The sequence below is a fragment of the Pan troglodytes genome, chromosome 3 (assembly GCF_028858775.2).
Source record: "Pan troglodytes isolate AG18354 chromosome 3, NHGRI_mPanTro3-v2.0_pri, whole genome shotgun sequence".
Lineage (NCBI taxonomy): Eukaryota > Metazoa > Chordata > Mammalia > Primates > Hominidae > Pan > Pan troglodytes.
This window is the reverse complement of record NC_072401.2, coordinates 129,227,110-129,239,664: the sequence shown is the minus strand read 5'-3', so window position 1 is coordinate 129,239,664 and position 12,555 is coordinate 129,227,110. Positions and strand designations below refer to the sequence as shown.

Here is a 12,555-nt window from a genome sequence, read left to right as displayed (position 1 = left end):
TTATACAGTTACTTTAAAAAGCAACTTGTAAAGGCCAGTGCGGTGGCTCATGCCTGTAATCCCAGCACTTTGGGAGGCCGAGGTGGCGGATCACGAGGTCAGGAGATGGAGACCATCCTGGCTAACATTGGGAAACTCCGTCTCCATTAAAAATACAAAAAATTAGCTGGGTGTGGTGGCGGGCGCCTGTAGTCCCAGCTACTCAGGAGGCTAAGGCAGGAGAATGGCATGAACCCAGGAGGTGGAGCTTGCAGTGAGCCAAGATCATGCCACTGCACTCCAGCCTGGGCGACAGAGCGAGACTCTGTCTCAAAAAATAAAAAATAAAAATAAAAACATTAAAAAATAAATAAATAAAAAGTGACTCATAAACTTAAAAAATGCCCTATAACCTAACAATTCTACTTCTCAGCATCTACCCTAGAGAAAGGCACACATGGATATAAGACATATGTATAAAAATGTTCAGTTTCTTCTAGATACAAAAATGAAAAAAATCAAGATAATCAACAGGTAAATCTCTAAATCAACTATGTCAGCCATATTTAGGACCACTCCTTAGCTATTTTTTTTTTTTAATTGAGATAGGGTTTCACTATGTTGCCCAGGCTGATCTCAAATTCCTGTCCTCAAACCCCGGTCACCTTGGTCTCCCAGAGTGTTAGGATTACAGGTATGAGCCACTACAGCCGGTCATCCTAAGCCTTTTTTTTTTTTTTGAGACGGAATTTCACTCGTTGCCCAGGCTGAAATGCAATGGCACCATCTTGGCTCAGTGCAACCTCCGCCTCCCGGGTTCAAGCAATTCTCCCACCTCAGCCTCCCAAGTAGCTGGGATTACAGGTGCCAGCCACCACACTCGGCTGATTTTTGTATTTTTAGTAGAGATAGGGTTTCACCATGTTGGCCAGGCTGGTCTCGAACTCCTGACCTCAGGGGATCTGCCTACTTCAGCCTCCCAAAGTGCTCGGATTACAGGCATGAGCCACCGTGCCCGGGCAGTCCTCAGCAATTTTTAAAAGTTTAGATTTAGTAAATTATCTTCTTTTTTTTTTTTGAGACAGAGTCTCGCTCTGTCACCCAGGCTGGAGTGCAGTGGTGCAATCTCTGCTCACTGCAAGCTCCGCCTCCCGGCTTCACCCCATTCTGCTGCCTCAGCCTCCCAAGTAGCTGGGACTACAGGTGCCTGCCACCACGCCCAGCTAATTTTTTTTGTATTTTTAGTAGAGACAGGGTTTCACCGTGTTAGACAGGATGGTCTCGATTTCCCGACCTCATGATCCGCCCACCTCAGCCTCCCAAAGTGCTGGGATTACGGGTGTGAGCCACTGCGCTCGGCCTCAGTAAATTATCTTAAGGTGACATGAAAGTTTTTCATTTTTGTAAGGAGAATATATTTATGCATTTTTTCTATATAACTTACTTAAAATGGTATTTCATTAGGGTAACAACAGTAAGCTTACTTGAGGTTTCTAGGAACCAAACAGGAGAAAATAAGGTTGATGAACCAAATAGTAGGAGAAAAGAGGTTGATGATGAACATAGGGTTCGAGAAAAATAAGAATGAAAAAGACAGAAAAAAATCAGTATTTTTTAAACATCATATTGTTATGAGTAAAAGAATGGAAATTATACTAGAATGCTGATGTTTAATAGGCAAAAAACAACCATAACTACAAGTAAGGGATTAATAAACCCATATTGTGATTTTAATAAAAGAATCTGTGCCCCTTCTGTCTAGCAGCAGCCATCAGGTAAGCCAAGATGGGGGCATACAAGTAAATCCAGGAGCTATGGAGAAAATGCGCTTTCTTCTGAGAGTTGGTTGCTGGCAGTACCACCAGCTCTCTGCTCTCCACAGGGCTCCCCACCCCATCCGGCCTGATAAAGCGCACCAGCTGGGCTACAAGGCCAAGCAAGTTTATGTTATATATAGGATTCGTGTTCGCCATGGTGGCCGAAAGCACCCAGTTCCTAAGGGTGCAACTTATGGCAAGCCTGTCCATCATGGTGTTAACCAGCTAAAGTTTGCTCAAAGTCTTCAGTCCATTGCAAAGCAGCAAGCTGGATGCCACTGTGGGGCTCTAAAAGTCCTGAATTCTCACTGGGTTGGTGAAGATTCCACATACAAGTTTTTTGAGGTTATCCTCATTGATCCATTCCATAAAGCTATCAGAAGAAATCCTGACACCCAATGGATCACCAAACCAGTCCACAAGCATAGGAAGATGCATGGGCTGCCATCTGCAGGCCAAAAGAGCCATAGCCTTGGAAAGGGCCTTAAGTGCCACCACACTATTGGTGGTTCTCACCAGGCAGCTTGGAGAAGGCGCAATACTCTCCAGCTCCACCGTTACAGCCAATATAAGTTTGTAAAATTCATACCTAATAAACAATTTAGGACAGTCATGTCTGCTTACAGGTATTATTTATCTGTTGAAACTAGTCTGCAGACTGCTTCATGAATGCTTTGTCAAGTTAAGAAAAGTTAAAGTGCAATAATGCTTGAAGAGAATAAGTGATGGTGTATCTTCCTTCTAATAAGATAAACTTTTTTGTCTTTGCTTTATCTTGTTAGGGGGTTATATGTCAGTGTATAAAACATACTGTGTGATATAATAGGTTTAAAATAAATTATTTAAAAGAGGGAAAAAAAGGAATCTGCCAGGCCAGGCTCACACCTGTAATAGCAGCACTTTGGGAGGCTGAGGCAGGAATCCTTTGAGGCCGCCAAGAGTTCAAGACTAGGCCTGGGCAATATAGTGAGACCCTGTCTCAAAAAAAAATAAAAATAGCTTGAGTTCAAGAGTTCTGAGACCAGCCTAGGCAACATGGCAAGATACTGTCTCTATTTTTAAATTTAAAAAACAAAAATAAAATAATTTGCCAGGCATGGTGGCACATGCCTGTAGTCCTAGCTACTTGAGAAGCTGAGGCAGGAGGATCCCTTGGGCCCAGGAGTTCTAGGCTGCAGTGAGCTATGATTGTGTCAGTGTACTCCTACTCTAGCCTGGGTGACAAAGTGAGACTCGGTCTCTTAAAAAAAAAAAAAAAAAAGCCGGGGGTGGTGGCTCATGTCTGCAATCCCATCACTTTGGGAGGCCAAGGTGGGTCAATCATCTGAGGTCCAGAATTCAAGATCAGCCTGGCCAACATGGTGACACCCCATCTCTACTAAATATACAAAAATTATTGGCCGGGCGCAGTGGCTCACACCTATAATCCCAGCACTTTGGGAGGCCGAGGCGGGTGGATCACGAGGTCAGGAGATCGAGACCATCCTGGCTAACGTGGTGAAACCCCGTCTCTACCAAAAATACAAAAAAAAAATTAGCCGGGCGTGGTGGCAGGCGCCTGTCTGTAGTGCCAGCTACTCGGGAGGCTGAGGCAGGAGAATGGCGTGAACCCGGGAGGCGGAGCTTGCAGTGAGCCGAGATTGTGCCACTGCAGTCCAGCCTGGGTGGCAAAGCGAGACTCCGTCTCAAAACAAAAACAAAAACAAAAATTATGCAGGCATGGTGGCGAGCGCCTGTAATCCTAGCTACTCGGAAGGCTGAAGCAGAAGAATCGCTTGAACACGGGAGATGGAGGTTGCAATGAGATTGCTCCATTGCACTCCAGCTTGAGCGACGAGAGCAAGGCTCCATCTCAAAAAAAGAAAAAAAAAAAAAGGAGGTATCCAAGGTATCCAAAATAAAACTAATACCAAGTCAGGACACAGATGGGAGAAGTTCCTTCTGGTCTCATGACTAAATTTCAAGATAAAAGGCCTCTTGGGTGGGCAGCAACTTTGGCTGAAGAGTGCCTCATCTGGATATCTAGAAACAGCAACACATGATCAAAATCATCCTAAAAGTGGAAGAAAATTTCTCACAAGGGCCGAGGCATCAAGAATCTGGTTCACTTAGATCTGCAGGTTGTAATGTAGAGAAAATTCATAATTTCTGTCCTGAAATATTCTCCCCTGTGTTTCCTATGTTTCTAACTGTAGTAATAAACTTCCTGGCAAAATTCTGTGGATGGAATTCCTTTACCTCATTAACAGAGTAACAGTAAATCCAAGTTTGAGCAGGATAGACCTGATTTAAGTCTGTTATTTCAATACAATTCTCTCTCTCAAAGAGCATCCTGTTTTGTAGAATTATACAATTTATATAGTATAAATTATACAATCACTAATAGATAACTAATAGATTTAGAGGTACCCACTGTGAACTTTAAACAACTTCTGGTCCTATTTCTTTACTTCTTAAGTTGCAAATTTGCTTAAGAAAATAGCCTGAGGTCAACCATGGTGGCTCACCCCTGTAATCCCAGCACTTTGGGAGGCCGAAGCGGGCAGATCAACTGAGGTCAGGAGTTCGAGACCAGCCTGGCCAACGTGGTAAAACCCCATCTCTAGTAAAAATTAATAGAAAATAATTAGCCGGGCAACCATGGTTGCGCGCGCCTGTAGTCCCAGCTACTCAGGAGACTGAGGCAGGAGAATTGCTCGAACCTGGGAGGTGGGGGGTTGCAGTGAGCCAAGATCGCGCCATTGCACTCCTGCCTGGGTGACAGAGCAAGACTCTGTCTCAAAAAAAAAAAAAAAAAAAAAAAAAGGCAAGAAAATAGAAAGCCCGGCCAGGCACGGTGGTTCACACCTGTATCCCAGTACTTTGGTAGGCGGAGGTGGGAGCATCACCTGAGGTCGGGAAGTCGAGACCAGCCTGACCAACATAGAGAAACCCTGTCTGTACTAAAAATATAAAAATTAGCCAGGCATGGTGCCGCATGCCTGTTATCCCAGCTACTTGGCTGGCTGAGGCAGGAGAATCGCTGGAACACAGGAGGTGGAGGTTGCGGTAAGCAGAGATCACACCATTGCACTCCGGCCTGGGCAACAAGAATGAAACTCCATCTCAAAAAAAAAAAAAGGCCGGTCGCAGTGGCTCACACTTGTAATCCTAGCACTTTGGGAGGCCGAGGCCGGCGGATCACGAGGTCAGCAGATCGAGACCATCCTGGCTAAGACGGTGAAATCCCATCTCTACTAAAATAATACAAAAAATCAGCCGGGCATGGTGGCAGGCGCCTGTAGTCCCAGCTACTCAGGAGGTTGAGGCAGGAGAATGGTGTGAACCCGGGAGGCAGAGCTTGCAGTGAGCAGAGATTGCACCACTGCACTCCAGCCTGGGCGACAGAGCGAGACTCCGTCTCAATATTAAAAAAAAAAAAAAAAAAAAAAAGAAAGAAAGAAAATAGACAATAGAAAGCTGCCAGGCAGGGTGGCTTACACCTGTAGTCCCAGCACTTTGTGGGGGCTGAGGCAGGATAGCTGGACCCCAAGAGCTCAAGACCAGCCTGGACAACAAAGGGGGCCCCTGTCTCTACAAAAAAAAATTAAAAATAACTAGCCGGGCATGGCTAATTCCATGGAATGACATGCGTGCCTGTCATCCCAACTACTTGGGATGCCAAGGCAGGGGAATTGCTTGAGTCCAGGAGGTCAAGGCTGCAGTGAGCTATGATCTCACCACTGCAATAGAGCAAGACTGACAATCTATCTACCTATTTAAATAAACTAATGTAAAATGTATTTATTTAAATGAATTAAATAATATTAAATAAATATATAAATGGAAGCCAAGGCAGCCAGGTTATAAGTGGCACTCTGGTATTATGAACCAGAAGAAATGAGTCTATCCATGTTATTCATTTATAATGCCCAGAAATCTCGCCAGAAGTCAACTAGCCAGTTAGTAACAATACCTGCACTAGAACCCAAGTCTCTCAAAACAGTACGTTTCTACACCACAATCTCTTTTATCTAAGTTACCTAAGTTATTTAACTGCAAATAGACTGTGGTCCTGTTTCTTTACTCCTGAAGTTGTAAATTTGCTTAAGAAAATAGAAAGCCTGATTATGTCTGTAATCCCTGCACTTTGGGAAGCAGGAGGATCGCCTGAGGCCAGCAGTTCAAGACCAGCCTGGGAAACACAGAGAGACTCCATCTCTTGAAAAAAAAAAAAAGAAAGAAAGAAAGAAAGAAGGAAAGAAAGAAAGAAAGGAAGGAAGGAAGGAAGGAAGGAAAGAAAGAAATTGTGGGAGAACAGTGCAGAGTCAGTGTTGGGAAGAGACCATGGTTACTACACTATTACTACACTATGCCAGGTCTGAAAGATGGTCTTCCTGCCAGTGCAGAATGGATTCCATCCAAAGACAGAAAGAGTTGCCTACACAAGACAACAGCAAAACTGAAATTTCCATGAACCATACCATACAACTAGTATCACAGTGTTCTTAATCTCCAGTGAAGACTGGAGAATGAAGGCACCAATAGCTTTACTGTTAAATATTTTTTGCAGGTCATTTGCAATTAAAGTTCCCAAGGCTTACCTTGACAGTTTTTAAAGTTCTATTATCATTATTATTATTAATATTATTATTTTAAACGTGGTCTTGCTATATTGCCCAGGCTAAAATGCAGTGGCTATTCACAGGCACTATGATAGGACACTACAGCCTCAAACTCCTGGGCAAAACTGATTTTTCCTGCCTCAGCCTCCCAAGGAGCTAAAACTACAGGCACACACTACCATGTATGGCTTCGAAGTTTTAAAATCTATGATACTGGTTTTATGATCAACAAAGAGTTCCTACTTGGTAATTCACTGAATGTATAATTGTCTGTAAGTCTAGAAGTAGAGAGGTGAAACAGCAAATAAGATGATTCACTAGGGTTTTCTTTCTTTGCTAAATTTTAGAGTGCTTGCCACTGGGCTTTAAAAAAGAAAAAAAAGAAAAACTTTATGAGGTCTTCACTTAATCATGTTCTCTTTAGTTAGTAATAGGAGTAAACAAACAGCTCTTTATAGCGAGGAAGGAATTATGCCAATATTAAATCCAGAGAAAACTTTTTTTCTGCAAGTGTCAAAATTTATCAACAATTAATGAGGAGTATTTCTGTGCAAAGGCAAAAGAATCAATTAACTCAACACATATCTCCCTCTTTGGAGAGTTCCTCTGAAGAAATGTTAACATAACATAATGGGTGCTTGTAACAATCACCGAACTTTTTTTTTTTTTTTTTTTTTTTTTTGAGGCGGAGTCTTGCTCTGTCACCCAGGCTGGAATACAGTGGCTCAGTCTTGGCTCACTGCAACCTCCGTCTCCCGGGTTCAAGCGATTCTCCTGCCTCAACCTCCTGAGTAGCTGGTATTACAGGCACACACCACCACATCCGGCTAATTTTTGTATTTTTAGTAGAGACGGGGTTTCGCCATGTTGGCCAGGCTGATCTCGAACTCCTGACCTCAGGTGATCCACCCGACTCGGCCTCCCAAAGTGCTGGGATTACAGGCGTGTGCCACCGCGCACAGCCAATCGCCTTACATTTATACCACCTCTTCATCGCATTTGATCCTCACAAGCCAGTAAACACGCTAAAATATTTCCTGTTCTGCTGCTAACCTTTAATTTTAAATAAAAATGAAGACTTGCAAGTAAACAGCTATCATTTGCATATAAAAAGTTCAAGTCATTTACAACTTAATTTAGAAAGATACGGTTTTGTTTTTTTGTGTTTTTTTTGAGACGGAGTTTCACTCCTGTTGCCCAGGCTGGAGTGCAGTGGCACGATCTCGGCTCACCGCAACCTCTGCCTCCCGGGTTCAAGCGATTCTCCTGCCTCAGCCTCCCCAGTAGCCGGGATTACAGGCATGCGCCACCACGCCAGGTTAATTTTGTATTTATAGTACAGACAAGGTTTCTCCATGTTAGTCAGGATGGTCTTGAACTCCTGACCTCAGGTGATCCACCTGCCTCGGCCTCCCAAAGTGCTGGGATTACAGGCATGAGCCACCGCGCCCGGCCAGATACTGCTTTTTCTCATGGTTTTTATTTCCATTTTAACTTTTTTTTTTTTTTTTTTTTTTTTTTTTTTTTGAGAGTGGGTCTCACTCTGCCGACCAGGCTGGAGTGCAGTGGCGCGATCTCGGCTCACTGCAACCTCCACCTCCCGGGTTCAGGCGATTCTCCCTGCCTCAGCCTCCCAAGTAGGTGAGATTACAGGCGCCCGCCACCACGCCTGGCTAATGATTGTATTTCTAGTAGAGACGGGGTTTCGCCATATTGGCCAGCCTGGTCTCGAACTCCTGACCTCAGGTGATCCGCCCGCCTCGGCCTCCCAAAGTGCTGGGATTACAGGCGTGAGCCACCGCGCCGGCCCATTTTTACTTTCTTAAGTTGCAGTTACTACAATCAAAATAAAGCACCGACGGCCATACAGCATTGGTCAGCATTCAAATATAGTGGCATAATCTTATCTCCTCTAAAGGGAAGGAGAGCTGACAATGTTAGAAAACCATTTACCTAACGTGCAATCCACGCTCGCATGTCAACTATCCTATTTCAATTATTTTCCAGCACACTTATAACTTAAAGCACTTTATTTTTTTTTTAATTATACTTAAAGTTTTAGGGTACATGTGCACAACGTGCAGGTTATACATGTATACATATGCCATGTTGGTGTGCTGCACCCATCAACTCGTCATTTAACATTAGGTATATCTCCTAATGCTATCCCTCCCCCCTCCCCCCATAAAGCACTTTAAAAACCACATTTAAAGTCTCATTTTTAATATGACTGCTCAGCAGTGTTTTGAAAACCTTTTTTCATCTTATTTCACAAAAGACTACAATCGCGCTTCCACTTACCAATAAATCCCCTTGCTCTGACTTGCTTCAATCCTTTTATGTAAAAAAAAAAAAAGTCTACCAAAACTTTCCCATACGAAGCACTGCAGTATCTAAAGTTAGCTAATTTCCCAAGCCACTAACACGTGGGGACAAAACACAATCGCAACCGCGCCAGCAGGGCTGCGCCGCCAAGCTACCACCTCCGTGCCCCCATCAGGCAAGGAGAACCTGAGGTCCCACCTCTTCCTGCCGCTCCCTTCCCAGATGCCCATGTATGTAAATAGGCAGAGTGAATGACACCTTGGAACAAATTACCTCCGACTGACAGGGAGGGGAGGCCTGCCGTTACCCGGGCCTGGTGCCTGCTACCGCCGCCACGCGCCGGCAAGTCCCGCAAGTCGCCCCTGCCCGCACCCTGCCAGTGCCCAACGCAGAGCAACCACAGACCTGCCTCCAGGGTTTCCAGCGGGGGCGGTGGCGGACCTGTCGTGCCTGGGGACAGGTGCTGGGGAGGCTTTTTGGTCCAGGGATTTCCCTTAGGCGGCAGCAGCGGCGGCTGCCGCTTTTCCGCAGGGCCAGCTGCCACCTCTTCCCGGGCGTCCTCGGCCGGCGGATCCCGCAGCAACGGCGGCAACGGCGACGGCGGCGGCGGTGGCGGCTCCCCGCCGAAAGGGCCCCCGGGCCCACGCGCCTTGTGCGCCAGGTGCAGCGCCAGGGGCCTCACGGGGACAGCCGCCTGGGGCACGCTGCGTCCCAGCACCAGCGCCGGCGACGGCTCTCCCCGCGCCCCAGCGCTAGTGGCGGCCGCGGCCCTCTCCTCCCTCGCCGCCTCTTTGCCCTCACATTCGGGCGGGGGCGGCTGCTCGGCCGGCCGGTTCGCCGCGGCCAACAGCGACTCCCTCTCAGCAGTCACCGCGGGCGGATCCTCCCGAGAATGGGCGGCGGGCATCGGGGCGCGAGTAGACATCGTCCCTCTGCCCCAGCCGCCCCAGCCGGGGTGGCCCCGAGGCCAGGGAACCCGACTGCCCGTCTCTCCGCCGGGACACCGGCCGGCTCCAACTGGGGACAGACAACCCGAGAGCCCGGCGGCCGTGGCCGCCGCTGCCGCCGCCCGCCGAGGCCGCGCAGCGCCCGGCGTGACGCCCCTCCCCGCACCGAACGGAGCGCCAACCGCCCGCCGGCCCCGTCCTCTCCGCGACGCACGCCCCGAGCCCGCCACCACGCGCCGGGAGCCGCAGCCGGGAGCCGCAGCCGGGAGCCGCGAGCCCTCACCTGGCGCAGGGCAGCCGCGGAGGCGCAGCACGCCGAGGCCGAGGAGCTTTACCCGAGTTGGGGAGGCGCGAGCAGCCAGAGCTGGTAACTGCCCGCGGAGGCGTGGAGACGGCGAAGAAGGGCGGCCCGAGAGCACGGGGCGGGGCCTCCCTGAGGAGCGTGACGTGGCTACTCACCGGCTCCTTCTCTCGCCGGGCCTCCCGCGGGAGCTGACGGATTCGCCCGCCGGGGTGCCGCCCTGCCCGAGGGTCTGCCCCGCCCCAGCTGCCCTCCGAGTGCGAGGGAGGACGAAGGGGACGACTCCCGGCTCACTGGCTGAGGCCGCCCCGACTGCAGGCTCAGGGGCGGGGCGCGCACCAGGCCTCTGTGGCTCGCGGCTGGCTCGCGGCCTGCCCCCGCGGCGACGGCGGCCAAGGGCCTGGGCGGGCCGCGCACATGGCGCCGGGAGGACCGAGCGCTCGATTTGCCCTTAGGCCCTAAAGCTGGGTCGCTACTAGGCTAAGGGAGGGGACGCGGTGTCGACCCCCGGCCTGGGGCAGCTCCCAAGTGAAGTGGGCTCCGCGGCCGGCCGCTTGGCCCGCTGGCGCCCGGCGCCTCCCCCAGGTGAAAGTTGCCTCCTGGCGCCTCGGGGCACCGCGATCACCTGTAATCTTGAGCCACGTCCCAGATGAAGGCGGAGTTACCTCTCGGTAACTGTTTAGGAAACCTTTGCCCCAGCGTTCGGCGTAGTGCGCTTCCCCGCCCGCATTCCCACCCACCAACTAAAAGAGTTCTAAAGCGTTCCTCAGTAAATTAAATAGTATTTCGCCGGCTTTTAAAATTTTTTGTTACCTGTTTCTTTAATTTGGGTAAATAGCACTTAATTACAAATTAACCATATTCCCAATAGGTTTTTTCTTCCTGGAATGGATGTTAAAATGGTACAAAGACGTTTTGATAATAAATCGGATACGAGCTTTCTACTTGTCACTCACATTCACTTAGAGATGATACTTGTTTCATTTTTGAGTCAGTGTTTGTGTCCTGGTGCAAGGTGGCTGAGAGCAGGTTCCGCCGCTGATTTTTTTCCGAGCCCCCCCCCCAACCCCATAGCCTTGTTAAATAAATTATCTGTGCTCGCCTTTTGTTTGGGCTTGCAACCCCCACCCCCACCCCACGCCCAATAAGTCGGTTCAATTACATTCAACTTGACGTTAATATTTTTTGCTTACTCAAAAGCTGTATTCGGCACAAATAATTTTCCTAAGGCTAATAACCTATTCATACATAACAGCTATAAACAATAAGGGTTTTCTTGTTTTCCGTGTCAGTGATCTCCAGTTTGCCCAACCCTAAGCAACCTGGCGAACCTTGTTGCAATTAAACGGGGATTGTACTTCCACCTATATTCCCACCCATCTTTACTAGCTCTGTTATTAGTGGCGCTTTGTATTTTTTATTGGTGGTGGTGATGGTGGTGGTGGTGGTGGTTTGAGACAGAGTCTCACTCTATTGCCCAGGCTGGAGTACAGTGGCGTGATCTCGGCTAACTGCAACCTCTGCCTCCCAGGCTCAAGAGATGCTCCTGCCTTAGCTTCCTGAGTAGCTGGGATTACAGGCGTGCCACTACCACCCGGCTAATTTTTGTATTTTTAGTAGAGACGGGGTTTCATCATGTTGGCCAGGCTGGTCTTGAACTCCTGACCTCAAATGATCCACCCGCCTCGGCTTCCCAAAGTGCTGGGATTACAGGCATGAGCCACCGCGCCCGGCATTTTTTTTTTTTTTTTTTTTAAGAGGTAGTCTCTCTCTGTCACCCAAGCTAGAGTGCAGTGGCGCGATCGCGGCTCACGGCAACCTCTGCCTCCCGGGTTCAAGCGATTCTCATGCCTCAGCCTCCCGAGTAGCTGAGATTACAGGCGCCCACCACCACACCCGGCTAATTTTTGTATTTTTGGTAGAGACAGTGTTTCACCATGTTGGCCAGGCTGGTCTCGAACTCCTGGCCTAAAGTCATCCCCCCACCTTGGCCTCTCAAAGTGCTGGGATTACAGGCGTGAGCCACCACGCCTAGCCTCACACCTCTGTAAAGTGTCCTTTTAATAATAAACTTAAAATTCCAAAATTTGAGCGTTCCGTCTGATTTTAGTTTCATCTGACTGACCCAATTTGCTGTAATTAACCTCTATCTTGTTACTTCATTCTGCCTCTGCAGCTACGTGCCAGACTCTTCCTCTGCTTCATAGTTCAAAATTAAGGATAAAAGACTGCTTGACCCTACTTATTTTTTCCAGCCAGATTATACAATTCATTAGCCAATCTGTGGATTATCTGCCCTTGGGTAGGGTGTTCACCTGGTCTGGAAGAACAAATTATTTGGTTCAAAACACTGCCATCAGCCAGGCGAGGTGGCTCACGCCTGTAATCCCAGCACTTTGGGAGGCCAAGGCTGGCGGATCACGAGGTCAGGAGTTCCAGACTAGCCTGGCCAACACAGTGAAACCCCGTCTCTACTAAAAATACAAAAATTTAGCTGGGTGTGGTGTCGTGCTGCGATTACAGGTGCCTGCCACCACACCCAGCTAATTTTTGAATTTTTAGTAGAGAAGGGGTTTCACCAT

The 12,555-nt window shown here is 48.3% G+C and overlaps 1 protein-coding gene and 1 pseudogene across 35 annotated transcripts in view; one reads left to right on the top strand and one right to left on the bottom strand.

The window, feature by feature from the left end:
• LARP1B (La ribonucleoprotein 1B) overlaps positions 1-10,574 on the bottom strand; it is a 154,099-nt gene extending 143,525 nt beyond the window's left edge. For 18 of the 35 annotated variants that reach the window (XR_010156153.1, XR_010156164.1, XR_010156157.1 and 15 more), the window contains exon 1: positions 9,131-9,849. Coding sequence is in view for 13 of the 35 variants with exons in the window: in XM_016952193.4 (XP_016807682.1) it covers positions 9,131-9,650 (520 nt within the window). In the remaining 22 variants the exon portion in view is untranslated. Of the gene's footprint in view, positions 1-8,701; positions 8,922-9,130; positions 9,932-9,955; positions 10,111-10,131 lie in introns of those variants that run through there. The other 17 variants (XM_009448269.5, XM_063808282.1, XM_054682663.2 and 14 more) reach the window with 8 other exon arrangements.
• Positions 1,765-2,368, top strand: LOC104006199 (large ribosomal subunit protein eL15-like; annotated as a pseudogene).
• Positions 10,575-12,555: the final 1,981 nt, after the last annotated feature.